Consider the following 18,564-nt stretch of genomic DNA (forward strand, 5'->3'; position numbering starts at 1 on the left):
AACATGAGGGCATGAGACCAGCTGAGTATCAATAGTTCCTCCTGCTTAAAACTGATCATCAGCCTTGCCCAGCGCTAGGAAGGCAAGGGCAGGCAGATCTCTGAGTTCTGAGGCCAACCTGGTCTACACAGGGCTTCCAAGTCAGCCAGCGTTATATAGTGAGACCTGTCTCAAGAAAATAAAATATAAAGCCTGATAAATAAGGGTGAGGGATAAAGGTACAGCTTGGGATGAGAGTGCACATTCAGCATGCAGGATCCTGGCTGCCAGGACACAAAACTTAACACTGTCCATCAATTGCACATCATTCCACATTAGCATTTAAAGATCTTTTATCCATAAGGAAGCTCAGCGGGAAGACTTCACAGCTGTCCCGACACACAGCAGCTTCCTTATCAGATCACCAGCCACAGCACGGACTCTCAGGACCTTCGCCTTTCTTGGTCCTTCCACTGTACTGAAATCATCACAGACTTGTTTTCCAACCCTTTCTGCTCACACGGTTTCTTCTCATTGCAAACCCCTTCAGGTATCTCCACTTACTAAACAAACTGAACGTGCCTTCCACTCACTTCAAGCCCAATCTATCCTAAAGTAATGAACACAATTAAACTCTACATCTTCCTTTATCTGTTCAATGACAGCAGTCTCCAAAGCTAGGAGTAGAAGGCCAGGAGAGATGGCTCAGCAGCAAAGAACACTGGATGTTCTTGCAGAGGACCAGGTTCTATTCCACATAGTGGCTCACAACCCATCCTTCAATCCAAGCTCCAGGGGATCCTATGCCCTCTTCCAACCTTTGCAGGCATTAGGCATGCATAAGGTACATACGTGGAGACAAAACACTCACACATAAAATAAAATCTAAACAAACCAAAAAAACCTTCCAACTACTGTGGGAGAAAAGCACAGACTGCACAACTAGATAGTCAAAGAGCCTCCTGAACTGCCCCACACATGAAACCTTCAATGCTTTCCACTAGTAGGTCTTCTGAACACAGCAAATTCACCATGGGCCATTTTTTAAAGATTTATTTATTTATTAAGCATACAATGTACTGCTGGCAAGGAAGGCACCAGGTCTCATTACAGATGGTTGTGAGCCACCATGTGGTTGCTGGGAATTGAACTCGGGACCTCTGGAAGAGCAGCCAGTGCTCTTACTCTCTGAGCCATCTCTCCAGCCCCCATGGGCCACTTTCAAACTGCTGAGCAAGACTGTAAAGGCTTGTAGGATATCACTCAACTGTGGATGGCCTTCTGATAACTAAAGTCCCCCTTTCTGTCCTCTAGTTGTCAACAATTTGCAAGGCTCAGCTCTGCCAACTCCACTGGGAGAACACCTCAACTTTCTCAACTATCCACTTGATGCCTAGGAGGCGGGGCTTTCTTTCGTACCTCCTTCAACAGTAAGTACACATGGAATCAACTGCTGCCTCTTTTGCTCTCTGAGTAAAAAAGGACTGTGTGCCAACTAAGCACCAAGCATGGCTAAGCCAACCCCTAGTGCCCAAACAACTGCTGTAAGAGCCAAGCACGCCAGACAGATGCCTACAGTAAAGGTGAGACTGGGGTCACGGGAGTCACCAATGTCTACTAACTTCAGTTTATTACTTATCATCATCATGTAAATAGACGTTATGCCTGCATGTATGTCTGTGAACCTGGAAGGTCAGAAGAGGACATCAGATATCCTGGGGCTGGGACTGGAGTAACAGATGCTGTGAGCAACTACACAGCTGCTAAGAATCAAACCCTGGTCCTCTGAAAGTGCAGCCCATGCTTCTAGCAGCTGAGCCATCTCTCTAGACACAGATTTTTTTTTTTTTTTCGAGACAGAGTTTCTCTGTGGTTTTGGAGTCTGTCCTGGGACTAGCTCCTGTAGACCAGGCTGGTCTCGAACTCACAGAGATTCGCCTGCCTCTGCCTCCTAAGTGCTGGGATTAAAGGCGTGTGCCACCACCGCCTGGCTAGACACAGATTTTTTTTTTAATTTTATTTATTTTTTGTTTTGCTTTTGAGACATGGTCTCTCTGTGTAGTCCACGCTGTCCTGAAACTCACTCTACAACTGGCCTTGAACTCAGAAATTCTCTTGCCTCTGCATCCCAAGTGCTGGGATTAAAGATGTGTGCCAACACCGCCCAGCTAAAATATTTTTAAAGTTCAAAACTATTAATATTATATGACTATCAAGATGGTTCGGCCAGTCAAACTAAGTTCAATCTTTCCCTAGGATCTACCTGGTAGAAGAACCTTCCACATAAATGTGCACATACAACCTATGATTCTGGCACAACGAAGGCTGAAGGAGAAACACAGACTACATAGCTGAAGTTGTGCCAAACAACAACTTAAAAAAGAACTGGAGTTCTGAGTATAAACTCAAAGATTTACAGTTTTCTATACTCAGAGGCTGAAACACAGCATGTACACCTGTGTGTGTATATGCGTGCCTTATTACATACTTAGCGTTCCCAGCTCTCTGTGTGCCTAGACCATGGCACCACTGAAAACTGAATGAATACAGTAGGGTGGTGCCGCCACCCAGGACCCACACTTTGTCTCCAGCACGGCCGCCAGTAAAGACAGGCAGGGTTGTGGGGGCGTGGGAGGCATATATGGCCTGTTCAGGGGAAATACTAGGTGAGTCTAAAACTAAAACACTTTTTAGAGCCAGAAAGTAAAAGAAACACTTTCTCAAGAGGGTGACTGGCAGGAAGGACCTGCACAGACCTGCAGGAACGCCTCCCAGCCAAGCTGGCACAATCTGAGCAGCAAACAATAATATTAACTGCAGGTTTTCCCTCAGAAGAAAGCACTTGAGCCCATGATATGAACAAATAGCTAAATATGAGAGCAAGCTTCCTGGAAGACTAAACAACCAATAGAGAAGGAAAAGGCAGAGGAGAGTCACAGTCGAGCATCACCAATGTGTGTGTGAAGGTGGGACCAGGGATTGGCAGGAAGGCCCTCTGCAGAAGCAGCTTCGCACACATCTCTCAATCAACTAAACGTCCTCACACTGCAGAGGGATACACCGCACTGGTCTCATGAGAAAACACTAAGAAAACAAGGGGCATTCTCTACAGTAACTCATCACTAACATTCTGAGTCAAGGACAGGAATACAGGTACAGGGCAGAGGTAGCACAGATGATTAGCATGTGATGCCCAGAGCCCAAACCCCAGCACCTCAACAAAAATAAAAATGTAGCCAGGCGGTGGTGGCTCACACCTTTAATCACAGCATTGAGAGGCAGGGGCAGGTGGATCTCTGAGTTCGAGGCCACCCTGGTACACTGACTGAGTGAGTTCAAGGACAACCATGCAACACAGAGAAACCCTGCCTCAAAAATAGCAAAAATAGCCGGGCGGTGGTGGCGCACGCCTTTAATCCCAGCACTCGGGAGGCAGAGGCAGGCGGATCTCTGTGAGTTCGAGACCAGCCTGGTCTACAAGAGCGAGTTCCAGGACAGGCTCCAAAACCACAGAGAAACCCTGTCTCGAAAAACCAAAAAAAAAAAATAGCAAAAATAAGCCGGGCGGTGGTGGCGCACGCCTTTAATCCCAGCACTCGGGAGGCAGAGGCAGGCGGATCTCTGTGAGTTCGAGGTCAGCCTGGTCTACAAGAGCTAGTTCCAGGACAGGAACCAAAAGCTAAGGAGAAACCCTGCCTCGAAAAATCCAAAAAAAAAAAAAAAAAAAAAAAAAAAAACAAATAGCAAAAATATGAAAATGTAAAGAGTACCGACGTTATGAAAGCTAAGACCACTAAGTAAATACAGAAGAGGAAATTAATTAAAGAAAAAGACTAGCCTGGTGGTGCTGCCCTGTAAATTATAGCTACCTGGGAAGCTGAGGCAGGAAGAACACAAGTTCAGGACATTAGCAAAAATGAACCTGAGCCTGACCGAGCTATGTGAGGCCTTATTTTTAAAATGCTGGGTTTGGGCTTGGTGCATATCACAGCCTGTGGCAGAGAGATAACAAATACAAGGCCAGCCTGGCACACATAGCAAGACCATCTCAAAATAATTTTAACGAACAAGGCATGGCTCACACCATCTCTGGAGTCCCACCACTCTGGAGATGCAGGCAGGTTTGAAGCCAAAGATTTTTGTCTCAAAAATTAGTACAAGCCAGATAGTGGTGGCGCCTCTAATCCCAGAACTCAGGAGGCAAAGGCAGGTCAATCTCTGAGTTCAAGGCCACCTTGGTCTACAGAGGAAGTTCCAGAACAGCCAGGGCTACATAGAGAAACCCTGTCTCGAAAGAAAAAAAAAGAACAAAAAAAGTGGAAGAGGATCACCGGACAGCAACTCTCCCAGAGGATTTATCGTAAGGTAATAGTTGGGGAGGGGGAGAGTAGGAGATACCTTCAGGGATGAAGTCACCGGTAAGGAGCAGATGCCACTAAGGCTCCTGTAAACAACTCTAACAAGAACCTGCAGGCATGGCCCAGCTAATGAACACGTACTGGTCTCCCAGAGGACACAGTTCAGTGCCCAGCATCATGTCAGGCAGCCCAGATGTCTGTCCACCTGTAACTCCTTGCTCCCTAGTCTAGCATCTGCCTGTACTTGAATACACACACACAGTAATTTTAAAATGAATCTTTAAACAATTATAATGAAACTCTTCAGTTCACCAAAAATTAGACATGAGAACCTCAGCAGGTAAAGGCGCTTGCCACCGAGACTGACAACCAGAGTCAATCCCTAGAACCTCATCCTGGAAGGAGAAACAACCCTTGCATATTGTCCTGACCCCCACATGTACTACAGCACTCATGCACCCACATACATGTACACCCACAATAAATAAATGTAAATAAAAAGATATAAAAGTAGAGGAGGACTGGATTCAGAGTAGGAAGGGGACAAAAAGGAGCTGGGAGGAAGGTGAAAAACAAAACACATTATATATGTGTATGAAAAAGGCATAAAGAAATCCATTATATGACCCCAGTTAAGACCCTAAGCAATAGTGGAGAGGGGGCCTGAACTGCCCTTCCCCTGTAATTAGACTGATGGCTATCTCAAATGTTATCATCCAGCAACTGATGGAAGCAGATGCAGAGAATCACAGCAGAGCTCTGGGCTGAGCTCCCAAAGTCAGTCAAAGAGAAGGAAGAGTGAGAATATGAGCAAAGAGGTGCAGACCATGATGGTGACACCCACGGAAACAGTTTACCTGGGCTAACTGAAGCCTTCCAACTCTGGCCTGACAGCGAGGAAACGAACATAGGACCAAGCTAGGTACTCTGAATGGGGGTGACAGTTGTATGGTTGGGACGGAATGTGGGGCCACTGGCAGTAAGACCAGGATTTATCCCTACTGCTTGTTCTGCCTTTCTGGAACCCATTTTCTCTGGAGGGATACCTTGCTCAGCCTAGATATAGTGGGGAGGTCCTTGGTCCTGCCTCAAAGCAATGTGCTAGACTTTGCTGACTCCCCATGAGAAGCCTATCCTCTCTGAGGAGTGTATAGGGGTGGGAAGGGGAGGGGAAGATGGAGGGAGCAGGAGGAGAAGGAGTAGGAAATGGATTTGGCATGTAAAATAAGAAAAGATAGTTTTAAAAAAATAATAAAATAAAAAAAAAGGTCAAAAAGGCCGGGCGATGGTGGCACACGCCTTTAATCCCAGCACTCGGGAGGCAGAGGCAGGAGGATCTCTGTGAGATTGAGACCAGCCTGGTCTACAAGAGCTAGTTCCAGGACAGGCTCCAAAACCACAGAGAAACCCTGTCTCGAAAAACCAAAAAAAAAAAAAAAAAAAAAAGAAATCCATTCTATATAACTAACATGCTATTAAAATGGAGAAATTTTTTTTAAAACAAGATTAAAATAGCTCAATGGCAAACAAGTGTAAGGCACTGGGTTTGATACCAGCAACAGAGAAGAGGAGGACAGAGAAAAATCAAAAGAAGGAGGATGATTCTGGAAAAAAAAAAAACATTAACAACAAATCAGGTAAAAAACAGGTGAGGTCTGCATCTTACTAGGTAGTATTGTGTGAGTGTCTCACTCCGTTTTTAAATTTTATCTTTTAATTTTTATTTTTTCCAGAGAAAACACAGGGTCTCTCTATATAGTCTTGGCTGTCCTGGAACTCACTCTGTAGACCAAGCTGGTCTCATACTCTGCCTGCCTCTGCCTCCCAAGTGCTGGAATTAAAGGTGTGCACTACCACCTAGCTAATTTCTTCCTCTTACTAATCATGCCAAGGTTATAAGAGATGCTAATAACAAAGTGGGTACAGGATCTCCTTCAACAACTTTCCTGCAATTTAAAAGCTAGTTTCTAGCTAGACAGCTCAGCAGAAAAAGCATTGTCAAGTAAATATGAGAACGTGAGTTCAAATCCTCAGAACCCACACAATGGCCCCAGTGCTCCTACAGGGAAAGGACAGAGACAGGAGAATCCTACATCATTCATGGGCCGGCCAGCCTGATGTTCACAGCCAGAAATGAAGTTCCTGTCACAAACCAGCTGAAAGGCAACACCCCAACACTCCAAAAAATAAATCAATAAATAAATAAAACTAGCTTAGTAGCTCTTCTTTTTTTTTGTTTTTTTTTTTGTTTTTTTTTTTTTTTGTTTTTTTTTTTCGAGACAGGGTTTCTCTGTAGCTTTTGGAGCCTGTCCTGGAACTAGCTCTTGTAGACCAGGCTGGCCTCGAACTCACAGAGATCCGCCTGCCTCTGCCTCCCGAGTGCTGGGATTAAAGGCGTGCGCCACCACCGCCCGGCCTTAGTAGCTCTTCTTAAACAGGGGTGTTGACAAGAATTTGCTCCTATTTAAGTTTACATGTTAATGTCACAGACCTTCGCAACTTGAAAAAATTAAATGAAATACAAATTACTGGACAAAGGGCTACCTAACAAAGCATTTCAGCAATACACCTAAAAATAACATGAAGCCTTCCAGCTCTAAATTCTAAAACAGATACTAGGTGGGGTAACCATATGACTTGCCATCCAAATCAAGAGAGTAACAGAAAAGGGGGCTACCCAATTAGATAACTGTCAGTGTTGCACAAGCTCTCAAATCACTAAGGGTTTACACAAAAGAAATGCTTAGGCAAGTGACCCTTTCCTTGCTAAGTCTCTTAAAAGCAAAGGGAAGATGGGGGCTGAAACCTAAATCCAAAAACCCCAAAATTCCCTTCCAACTTAAAAAAAAAATGAAAAGCTGGAGAGATACTCAGAAGTTAAGAGCTCTGCTGCTCTTGTAGGGGACCTGGGTTCAAGTCCCAGCAACCACACAGGTGGCTCACAACCATGCTAACTCCAGGACCAGGGGACCTGACACCCTCTTCTGCCCTCTATGGGCACCAGGCACGAATATGGTACAGACAAAAAAAACATACAAAGAATAAATTAAAAAGAAAAAGCCGGGCGATGGTGGCACACGCCTTTAATCCCAGCACTCGGGAGGCAGAGGCAGGCGGATCTCTGTGAGTTCAAGACCAGCCTGCTCTACAGAGCTAGTTCCAGTACAGGCTCCAAAGCAACAGAGAAACCGTCTCGAAAAACCAAAAAAAAAAAAAGAAAAGAAAAGAAAAAGAAAAAAAAACAGCTCATGGAAAGACTCTTCAAACTCTATTCTTCACTTTTTTGTTTCGTTTTTTTCAAGACAGGGTTTCTCTGTATAGCCTCACACAGAGACCCACCGCCTCTGAGTGCTGGGATTTAAAGGTGTGCACCACCATGTCTGGTGTTTACTTGCTGCTGTTAAATTTACTCAAACATATATTTTTAAATTTTCTAAATACTGAACTAAAGTACACTTAGATGTCTGGACAGTTATGATTTTTTTAAAAAATATATTTTCTTATTACTTGGATGTGTGTATACACAAGGCACGTGTGTGTAGGTGCTCAGAGGCCAGAAGAGGGTGCAGGATCCACTGGAGCTGGAATTATATATGCAGCCATAAGCCGCACAACTTGAGGACCCTCTTAACCACTGAGCTACCTCTCAAGACCCTCTTCGTAATTTTTTTTAAGTCAAGAACGGAATCACTGATTGTCCACACCAACACTCAGCTTTTAATGTTGCCTAAGATGCAAGCACACTCAGACACTTACCACAACATGAAGAATCTATACTAAGGTCAAGTGCTCATGTCAGCTTCAGAAACAGAAGTTACCTCAGGAAGTTGAACTGGTTCCAAATTCTACTTCTGAAAGATTGACAATTTTAATATTGAGAATACTGGCTGCCTCAATTAAGCCTCAAGAATTCAAAAATTTTAGTCGCTAGATACTTGATGGCATTAAAATTCTGAAGAGGCTAATGAATGAAGATCCACTTCTGCATTTTTATTAGTGAGACTTACTAAAAAGTAGATATAACCTTACTGTTCTAATATTTAGAATTCAAGTCATGGAAAAGGTTTTGTTTTTGTAGGGAAATTTTCTGGCTAAAATTAATAAAGCCACTGTTTTATTAAACTCATGCGGTTATTAAAATCCCTCTCTTCCTTTTCTGAGGAACCATCTACCATGCAGCACTGACTGATGTGCAGCTCTGTGCAGAGCAGCCTGGCCTTGAACTCATGACACTCACCAGCCTCTGCTTCCTGAGTGTGCACACAACATTAAACGTGAAAAGGCAGAATGGGAGACTTTGTCAAGTCTTTGTATTTGACAGAAGCCTTACATTCTGAATGGGAATAAAAACTAAAGACTCGGGCTGGAGAGATGACTCAGAGGTTAAGAGAACTGACTGCTGTTCCGGAGGTCCTGAGTTCAATTCCCAGCAACCACATGATGGCTCACACCCATCTATGAGATCTGGTGCCCAGAACACTGTATACATAATAAATATTAAAAAAAAAAAAAAAAAAAAAAAAAAAAAAAACTGAAGACTCAAGGGGGCTGGAGAGATGACTCTGCAGTTAAAAGCACTTTTTCTTGCTCTTCCAGGGAACCCAAGTTCTGTCCCTGGCAGTCAGTGGGCTTCCAACTACCTCTAACTCCTGCTCCTAACTTCTTCAGACTCATTCCGAGGCCCTCAGAATCTACATTCATTTTCTCAAGCATTCCACTACCAGAATCGGGTGCTCCCAGCACTTGGGTGGGGGACCCTTAGGACCCAGTTTCTGCTGTGCTTGTTTCATAGTGGATAATTAAGAGTCCCTACTCTTAATTCATTTCCTCTGCATATCCAGACCCTTTTCTCTTTACACCCATCTTTGCATTCAAGTTGTTTGCTTTCTGTTGGTGGCAGTGACAATGTTTTTCCCGAGACAATGTCTCGTGTCGCCCAGACAGGCTGTAGCCACGGATCACTTTCAACTTCCAGTCCTCCTGTGTCCACCTCCCATACTCAGCTTGCAAATTTATTTTCTATTCTTAGAAATTATTTACTGTGTGCGTATATGTACATGCATTTGCACAAGACAAAGAAGATGAAAAGACAGCTTATGGACATCAGTTCTCCACCCATGGGTTCCTGGACCCAAACTCAGGAGGTCGGATTAGCAGCAAGCGATGATAATCTGGCCAGTCCTCAGGTTTCTTATCAACTATCTTCCAGAGCCCTGCAAAGCTAGTAAAAAGACAAAAGGCGCCTCAGCCTTCCTCACAGGATTCTGCCTATCCTCAAGGATTTAGACTGCTGGTTAATTTTCTATCTCTACCTAGTTTTGCTGTCATTTCTAACTTCTCTTTGCCCCCCCTCAGCCCTGCTCCCTAACCCACTAAATCCCTCCTCTCCTGACTCACTCATCACAGAAACACTTCCTGAAACCAAGTTATGATCTCTATGAGTTTGAGGCTAGTCTGGTCTACAGAGTGAATTTCAGGACAGCCAGGGCTACACAGAGAAACCCCGTCCCAAAAAACCAAAAAGAAGAAGAAAAAATCTAAAACTATAGACAGACATTCTGACTGTATTTTCCAAAAACTAACAGAGTTTAAGTCTAATACAATTCAAATCCATACAGACCCGGTAGCTTAGCTCAGCAGCTAAGCATATGATTAGCTCACATGTGTACTGACAGGATACGCAACCCGGAAACAAGTACATTAATAAAACACAAGAGTACATTAATAAAACACAAGAGCCCAGGAAAGTTCAGTGGCCATACTCTACAAAACCCTCAGGCGTGGTGACATACACGTGAATCCAGTACTGAAGGCTAAAGCAGAAGCTGACCCTGTCCAAAACCAAAATCCAAACCCCTTCCGAATCTTAATCTTCTAAGGTTGACAGGAAATGTTTCCGAGCCAAAGTCTAACATCACAGGGGTGGAGGTCTTATGAGAAGACACACGTGTATTTTTTACTTCTTTCTGTTTTTTAAATTTTCTGCTAAAGCCGGGCACAGTGACAGTGCTTTCATCCCAGCACTAGGGAGGCAGAGGCAGCAGATACCTAAGTTTGAGGCTAGCTTGGTCTACATAGTAAACTTCTAATGCTACTTTGTATGATAAACCGTTTTAAATCTACAGATGTTGCTTCTGTGGCCTCTGCATGACACCCTAGTCCCCATCCCCATAATCTAAACCTCAAACCCAAACTAGCCACTTCAGATTTGTAAACTGGGCCAGCACTAATTCATCTCACAGGAAATCACACCAGATTTTCAATTTCATCATGGATCAGTATGAAACAATTTCAAGACAACCCGGAAAGCTGAAAGTGAGTTAAGATGCCCTGCACGGTACCCCTAAAACCAAGCACTATTTATTCTAAGTCCTGGCAAGCCCTCGGTGAACAGGATAGGCACTTGCATCCTATCAACAAACACTAATATCTTAGGAGTCAGGAAACACACAATGGGCTCAGCACACACCAAGAAGCTGTAGCTAATAAAGGTCACAAACTGACAAGTTTCAAATGCACTTAAAATAGACTCAACTATCTCCGGTTTCAGCTGAGGCACCAAGAGAGTGAAAGGCTCCTCCTGGTTGGCACAAATCCAAAGAACTTCAAGTCATCTGAGAATCCCAAAGTCGCATGGGACTCTGCGGCATTTCATCCGTTGCAATCTCAGCTGTGCTTCGGCACTGCTGAAGTAATCTGCCTGCCGAACAATCAGGAAATCGTTTCTTACTGTAGTAGCTCAAAACACTATCCCTAAAGTAAAACAGCTCTCTTCACCAGAGTTTACTCCAGAACCCACTTCCCCTCGGACCTCATAATAAACTAACTATCCTCACCCAGAGTGACCCAGTCACTGACCATAATAACCTTATTTTATGCTCTCAACCAACTTTATACAGTCTAGAGCATGACATGTCACAGAGACATTTCAGTCTCTGGCTAAATCTAGTAGGAATCCTTCCCTGGGTCCATGTTAGCATCCTTGGAGGACCAATAAATTGCCACAGAAACATGGCTCCACCAGACCCACAAAGATAGCATTAATTGGTCCAAATAAGTCCTGCCCTATACTTGGAATAGCAAAACATACCTCCAAGCCATCTTCTTCAAAATCCCAAGCCCTTGTAATTCAAGGTCACTAATCCCTTCACTTCAGAGAAAAGGAATAAGAGATATTCCCAATACAACAGCTCTAAAGACAGAAGAATCAGAAGTTCAAGGTCATCTTCAGTGATGCAGAGTTTAAGATCAGCCTGCCCTACATAAGACCCTGTCTCAAAATTAAATAAATTAGTAAGAGCAAACACAAACCCTTCAATTCAAACACAGCACTTCTGAATATATCAAGCTCAATCTTGTATTTTAAGGTTGACAGAGATTATTTCAAAATTGAAGTATAGTATAAGAAGGGCAATGATCTTTTTTAAAGATACGGTTATTTTAGATTTCTCTTATTATTTTATGTGTTCTGTGAGCCATGTGTGCACGCTTGTGTCTGTGGGGGAGGGGGTGCCTGTGGAGATGTCAGAAGAGGGCATGAGAGCCCCTAGAACTGAAGTTGCAGACAGTTGTGAGCCATCAAATGTGTATTTGGAATACAACCAGGTCCTCTGCAACAGCCAGGACTCTTAATCAAAACCAGTGCTCTAGCCCCAAAAAGTCAATGGTCTTATGGGATAAAACGGGAGGACAGCACTGAAGGGCAGGTGAAGCACAAATGCTCAGACCATCATGTAGGAGACACTTTGAATCTACAGCAATTACATTTTCAATAGTACTTCCTCTCATTCCCCACACTGAGGAGAGGCAGACAGAAAAGCAACATGACTATAATCTACTAACATTCTTTACAGCAGCCACAGAACTGAGGAAAGCCAGCTGGTGGGCAGGCAGCTCTAGGAAGCTGGATCAATTCTCAGTCATGAGTCTATCCTGCTCAGACATCAGCTTCGCCCAGGAAGCTCTAACTCTGCTGTCTGCAGAAAAGATACACAGCAGAGTCAACCCTGAGCCTGACCTCAAGAGTACCCTCTCTATTGGCCTGTTGGGACCAATCTCTCAGGGCAAGGTAACCTCAACCCTAGGCCTAGCCCCAGTCTGGAACACAGTAGGTGATAAATGAGTAAATTCATAAACTCAAGAGAAACAGGCAAATGCAGTCATTCTCGCTATCACAAGGGAAACACCGTTCTTAATTTTTTTTCAAAGAACGTCCCTGTCAAGATTTATCAGAAACGTCAGTGTAAAACATCAACCTATTAGTGCTGAGGTTGCCCACACTCTGTCTGACCAACACCCACCCCCGTCACCAGTCAACCCACTGAAGGTGGAGGCAGCAGCTGCGCTGTGACCCAGGTACCTGGAGAGAGTTCCTCTCCAATCCCATTTTGCACTGTCTCCCTTCCTCCCTCCTATGAGGGTCTCCCTTCAAAAGTTTGTTTCGCTTGGTTTGAGACAGGGTCTCACTGTATAGCCCTGGCTGGTCTCTAACTCAGAGATCTCCCTGCCTCTGTCTCCAAGCATTCAAGATTTGACACTTGCTTAACGGAGGGCTTAGGAATGGAGACATGCTGGACGCCATGGCAGACCCAGCATTCCAGCTACTAGCTATAATGGAATTTTGCTGGAGGCCTTGCTGACTCCTGAACAAACAGACACATGAGCTCAATCCAACAGAGGGCCCCTATGTTGTCAGGCTCCGTGAGAGAAGACAGCACACTTGTCTAGTAGTATGTGGCTGTGAACTAATTAAAATCCTGTACAGTGTGACTGTGTTCTAGATTACTCCACATGGCTTCTCTCAAATACAAGGGAAAAATGGATTCTTCCTCCCAGGCCCTATATGCAGGCTACTCGCCCAGCTGAGGAAGAGAGGTACCATGGGCTTAGCCTTGGTCACTAGTCTGCCCCCACACTACCTTTCACGAGCATAGGAAATGTAACTAACTTTCCTGAACATCAATCAGTACCTTGTCTGTAAAACAGACAACACCTACCTTATTAGACGTCTTGGAAAAGTTAAATAGACTCCTGCATGTACGACTTCTAGAGCAGTGGGTATTATCCAAATCTAGTCATCAGAGAGGCAAAAGAAAGCCATTACAAGCTTCACCCCGTAAAGACCAGCTTAAAATCAATGGGAGGAAAATTTAAAAACAAAACAAAACATAAAAAAAAAAAGAAGAGCAACAAGAATATTGCAAAGACAGAAAAAACACTTATGAATGACAAAGGAGCTAGAGACAGAAGTCATATTCTGGTTGACACAGATCTCTACCCATTTCTGTTCCTGGGAAGAGCTACTGTCTCGTGTTTGTTTGTTTGTTTGTTTGTTTGTTTGTTTGTTTTTAAGACAGGGTTCTCTGTGGAGCTCTGGCTGTCCTGGAACTTGCTCTGTAGTGCAGGCTGGCCTCAAACTCACAGAGATTCATCTGCCTGTCCTGAGTGAGGGGACAAAAGGTGTGCACCACCCCAGAACAGCATAATCAGCAAATGGCTTTTTTTTTAAGATGACTTACTTATTTTATTTCCTGTGCATTGGTATTTTGCCTGCATTTGTATCTGTGTGGAGGTGTTGGACCCCCTGGAACTAGAGTTACAAGCAGTTGTAAGTTGCTATGTGAGTGCTAGAAACTGAACCCAGGTCCTTTGGAAGAGCAGATTGTGCTCCTAACTACCAAGACATCTCTCCAGCTCCTCTGCCTTATTTTAACTGCTGCCCCAAAACAGTAAGAAGACTCCCCCAAGAGTTTCAGCAGCCCTGAGAGAAATAATACCCTCAAGTCCACTCTACACAAGGAATACTGTATTGCTAACATATGGGCACCTAACTCAAGTTCATTTATCTAAGATCTTCTGAAAGATAGGCAGGCAGTTTCAATCTAAAGAGCTAGGATTTTTTATTTTTTTATTTACTTATTTATTTTTATCTTTTTTGTTTTTTGTTTTTTTTTTTGAGACAGGGTTTCTCTGTGTAGCTTTGGAGCCTGTCCTGAAACTTACTCTGTAGACCAGGCTGGCCTCAAACTCACAGAAATCCGCCTGCCTCTGCCTCCTGAGGGCTGGGATTAAAGGCATACACCCAGCTAAGAGCTGGGATTTAATGGGAGACCCAGTAAGCCCCTAAAGAAATTCTGTGCAAAGACAAATTTTGATGAAAATGGCAGTTACTCTGTAGTAAGCCCCTAAAGAAATTCTGTGCAAAGACAAATTTTGATCAAAATGGCAGTTACTCTGTCAGCCAGAAAAAGGATGAACACTGTCAAGATTCTCAACAGAGCAGTCTCAACCTCAACAGAGAGCTGAGCATACCTCAAGACAAATATTCCCATATTCTCCTTGCTTTTAGTACTTTTCCTGTCAGGTAGGTTTTCACTGTCCTGCCCTGCCATCCACTGACTGACTCTCTGTAGTCTATGTGGCCATTTCTCCTTCACCTGGCCTCAAGATCCTGCTGTGCAAAACTGACGCCTGCTTAGAAATAGCTTCTCGCTTACAGTCAGATCCCTCGTTTTCAACACTTCCCTTCATTTCAACAACACTTGAACACTCAGAACAAATGAAGGACACCTGGCCATGCATCACCCCCTTTTTTTAAAAATAAACTGCTTGTGCTAATTAATATGAAGCAAGCAATTGTACCCATATGTTTTGAGGAAATGGAGATCTACTCAAGCCACGGAAAGAGCAACTCCAGCCCCTGGGCTTCACTGGCACCAACTTACTGCATGACGGCGCTTGACCAACCCAAATTCCCACATTCCCTCTAGTTCGAAACGCAGAATTTCTCTACTTTGATCTATTTCCAACCTCTTCCATTACCATATGACAAAATTTTACCACGGATGTGTTCTGAGACGCCTGTAGCCTATGCTTCATTTACTATCTAGATAAATGCTTACAATTAAGCAATGTAATCTTGCCAGGTCAAAGGCAGGGATGGTAGAATACACCAGTCTAAAACGCCAACTGCCACGACACGGGCAAATACGACCCTTAAACAACATGGCTGAAGCCAATATTGCCACAAAGAATTTAAAGTCATCTCCTCTGAAAAGGCCACCTTAAACCTACTCATTCTTAACAGCTGCAGTTTCTACTTTAAAGAAAAGATAAAAATTTAACTTGAAACACCAATCACTACTTTCGAGTTGCAACCAGCTCTGAGGTTTTCCAGTCCTTCAACTGTGAAGAGCACAGAAAAAAAGCACACTTGGGATACTCAAGTCACCCCGATTTGTATCCAAAGAAGCCACCAACTTCACCAAGGGCCGCCTGTCACATACAACACTGTGACTCCCTACTTGCTATTCTGTATGTCACGAGCACACACTACTCACTTCCTCTGGTTTAGCTCCCTAAAAGAACAGGTAATGAGTAACTCGCTTGGTCCCGAGACAGAAACCTACAAGCACAGACCATCAGGACAACAACCCTAAAATCAAGAAGGAATTTGAACTAAGCATGAAGGGAAGCCAAGCAGACCGAAGCGACCCAATTCTACACTGAAGCAGGCTGAACAGCCAACCTGCTCCTTCCTAGGCCAGCAGCTGCGCATGTGGGTCAGAAGTAACTGGGTTTTCCATGAAACACTAAACATTCTCAGCAGTGAGCGCTTAACAGAACAGAATCACGCAGGGTCAAAACATTATGAAATCAGTACACACACCACACTGGAGCACTGAAAGATGCGGACTAACAGCACCTGGAGAACACAGACACTTGACAGAAACAATGACATGAGGTGACCCAAGAAAGGAAATGTTTTTCCCTTCTCAAAGTAATCAATACAGACAAGAATCCAACTAGACTAAGACGATCTGCGGCCCTTGCTGCCAGGACTTACTAGCTCAAACACCACGACTACGTGTAAAGTCAAATACAGGGTAACTAATGCAAAGACCACAGCACAATAGACATCCAATAATCATTTGTTGATTTTCACAAGTACAAGGGACGTAGGGAGGAGGGGCGAATGATGAAATGTTATTCTCAAGTAGCTAACAAACACCTTCCTTGCCTGGCGGTGGTGGCGCACACTTTTTAATTCCAGCACTCAGGGGTCGGCGGCAGGAGAATCTCTTGAGTTCGAAGCCAGCCTGGTCTAAGCCAGGGCTACACAGAAAAACCCCGTCTTGAAAAAAACCAAAAAACAAAAAAGAAAAGGAACGCCACCTTGCCGAAGCTCCGTGGGAGCCGTGAATTCGACATTTCAGTCGGACTAAAACACTTGATCGCCAAGACTTTTCAATCAAAGCTATCCCGACTTTGACATCATGAAATTAAGACACGCTGGAAACTAGACTCTTTCTGGGGAGCCCTGGTACCCTCCAGATATTAGAGGCACACTTACTAAAGCCCTTAGGGAAAAATGTTCAGCATAACACCAGTCTTGGAAGAAGTGACACTTCTGGGGGTGCTGGGTAATGTGAGTTAACTTCCTCTTCCTTTAAAAAGGTCAAAGACAGGGAAGAGTCCACTGTAACATTTCCTCCTTAGCCGGTTCCACCACAAACCACAACACAACTCTAATTGCTTAAAATAAAAATATAAAAAAGCATTAGCCAGAGGGAGTGCTTTCTGTACACTTGTACGATATGGCAGGAGACCCAACTTACCTCGGGAACGAGCTGATTCGTTTCGAACAGGAAATTTACCAATAAAGTTTACCGTGGATTCTAAATAATAGGCCACCGAGCGAGCGCCGCTGACGGCAGGGCCTCCCGACAATCGGAAAAGCCTTGCCTGCAGGGCTGGTCCCAGGCACCAGCAAATTCTGCCCAATAAAGGGGAGGGGGCCTTCGAGGGCAGAGCTCCCCCAGATCCGCGAGAGCTGCAGAGGCATGGCCCGGGGGAAGCTAGTGTTCACGGTACCGCAGAGGGTCCCGGGGTCCCAGCAATGCGGCCACCGGTGCACCCCAAAAAGCTCGGACCAAGCCCCGTCCCTTCCCTTGCTGGACAGTTGGTGGCAGGCAAGGAGGTTCCCACCAAGGGTCGCTCTGGACCGCTGGAAGGCGAAAAGGATACTGTTGGGGCGCCGGGGTCTGGAGGGCCCTGATGTTCGGGTGAGGAGGGGCCGCCGCCGCCGCTGCCGCCGCTGCCGCCGGGTGAGGAGGCGGTACCGCCGCCGCTGCCGCCGCCGCTCCGGTACCGGGTCCGGTTCCTGCTGCAGCCGCTGAGCCTGATTTCAGAGCCGGTTTCTGCGGTAAACTCATGGCAAAGCGAAGCCACCAACCCCCCCAGAGCGGGACCGGGCGCGCCGGGGTGCAGGGGCCGGGGGCAGCGGAGGGGCGGGATGGGGGCAGACCCGGGGAGGCGGCGGGAGCGGGGGGCCGGGGGGAGGCTGGGAGGAGGAGGAGGAGGGGGCCGGGACCGGTCACACACGCCCTCCGCCGCCGCCGCCTCCGCCGCCGCCGCCGCCGGCAGCAGCAGCCGCCCCGCGGGCCAGCACCACCGGCTGCCGGTCTCCGTGACAACGCGACCCCGGGGAGGGGGGGGCCGGACCCGGCGGGGGCAGGAGGCGGAGAGACCGGACCTTTCACGGCAATATCCTCATGGGCCGGCGGCGGAGGGTTTCTGTCCCCCTCCCCGGGGGAAGCGGCGCCCTTCTCGGTAGCGGGGCTCGGGCGATGCGGACGGATTTTCTTCACTCAACGAGCAGAGCATCCAACATGGCGCTGCGGCCGCCTCCAGCAGTCCGGCAGGACGGCCGCTCGGAGCTTTTCGGCCCTTTTCGGAAGGGCTCGGCGGACCGAGGGTGGAAAGCTCCTTCGGCTCTTTCCGGAGACGGCGAACGGCCGGGATTCTTCGGGAGCTCTCGGGAGCGTCTTCGGCCGCCGTTCGGGAGAGCTGCTGGAGCTGACTCAATTTCTCGCGAAAGATCGGTGATCCGGGGCTGCTGAGGCTCTCCGCGGCACGGTACCGGGCGGAGGGGGATAGACCAAAGGAGAGGTTTGTAGGGCGAGAGCCCTCCCCTGAGGCCCAGCCTCAAAGAACAATAGTAACGGCACCCGAGGCCAAGGTCCGCCGAGACCTACCAGCAAGCGTCAAGAGGCGCCGGAGCGAGAAACCGAGTCGCTATAGAGAGAACGGCTAAGCCGGAGCACAAGGCGACTGATAGGAACCCGCCTGCCGCAGGGACTTATTAACATAACAGATGCCACTCGCCGGCACTTGACGTCGCATGTCACGGGCATTATGTCGACACGTCGTCCTCGGATGCTCTTCA

The 18,564-nt window shown here is 46.0% G+C and overlaps 1 protein-coding gene across 17 annotated transcripts in view; it reads right to left on the reverse strand.

Annotated features, from left to right (window-relative positions):
- Positions 1-17,887, reverse strand: part of Eif4g3 (eukaryotic translation initiation factor 4 gamma 3) — a 239,448-nt gene extending 221,561 nt beyond the window's left edge. For 16 of the 17 annotated variants that reach the window (XM_057785401.1, XM_057785396.1, XM_057785399.1 and 13 more), the window contains exon 1: positions 17,364-17,887. In XM_057785401.1, coding sequence (XP_057641384.1) covers positions 17,364-17,551 — 188 coding nt within the window. In that variant the 5' untranslated portion in view covers positions 17,552-17,887. The remainder of the gene's footprint in view (positions 1-17,363) is intronic. The other variant, XM_057785402.1, reaches the window with a different exon arrangement.
- Between the last annotated feature and the right edge of the window lie 677 nt (positions 17,888-18,564).

Source organism: Chionomys nivalis, chromosome 11 (assembly GCF_950005125.1).
Source record: "Chionomys nivalis chromosome 11, mChiNiv1.1, whole genome shotgun sequence".
NCBI classification, from domain to species: Eukaryota; Metazoa; Chordata; class Mammalia; order Rodentia; family Cricetidae; genus Chionomys; species Chionomys nivalis.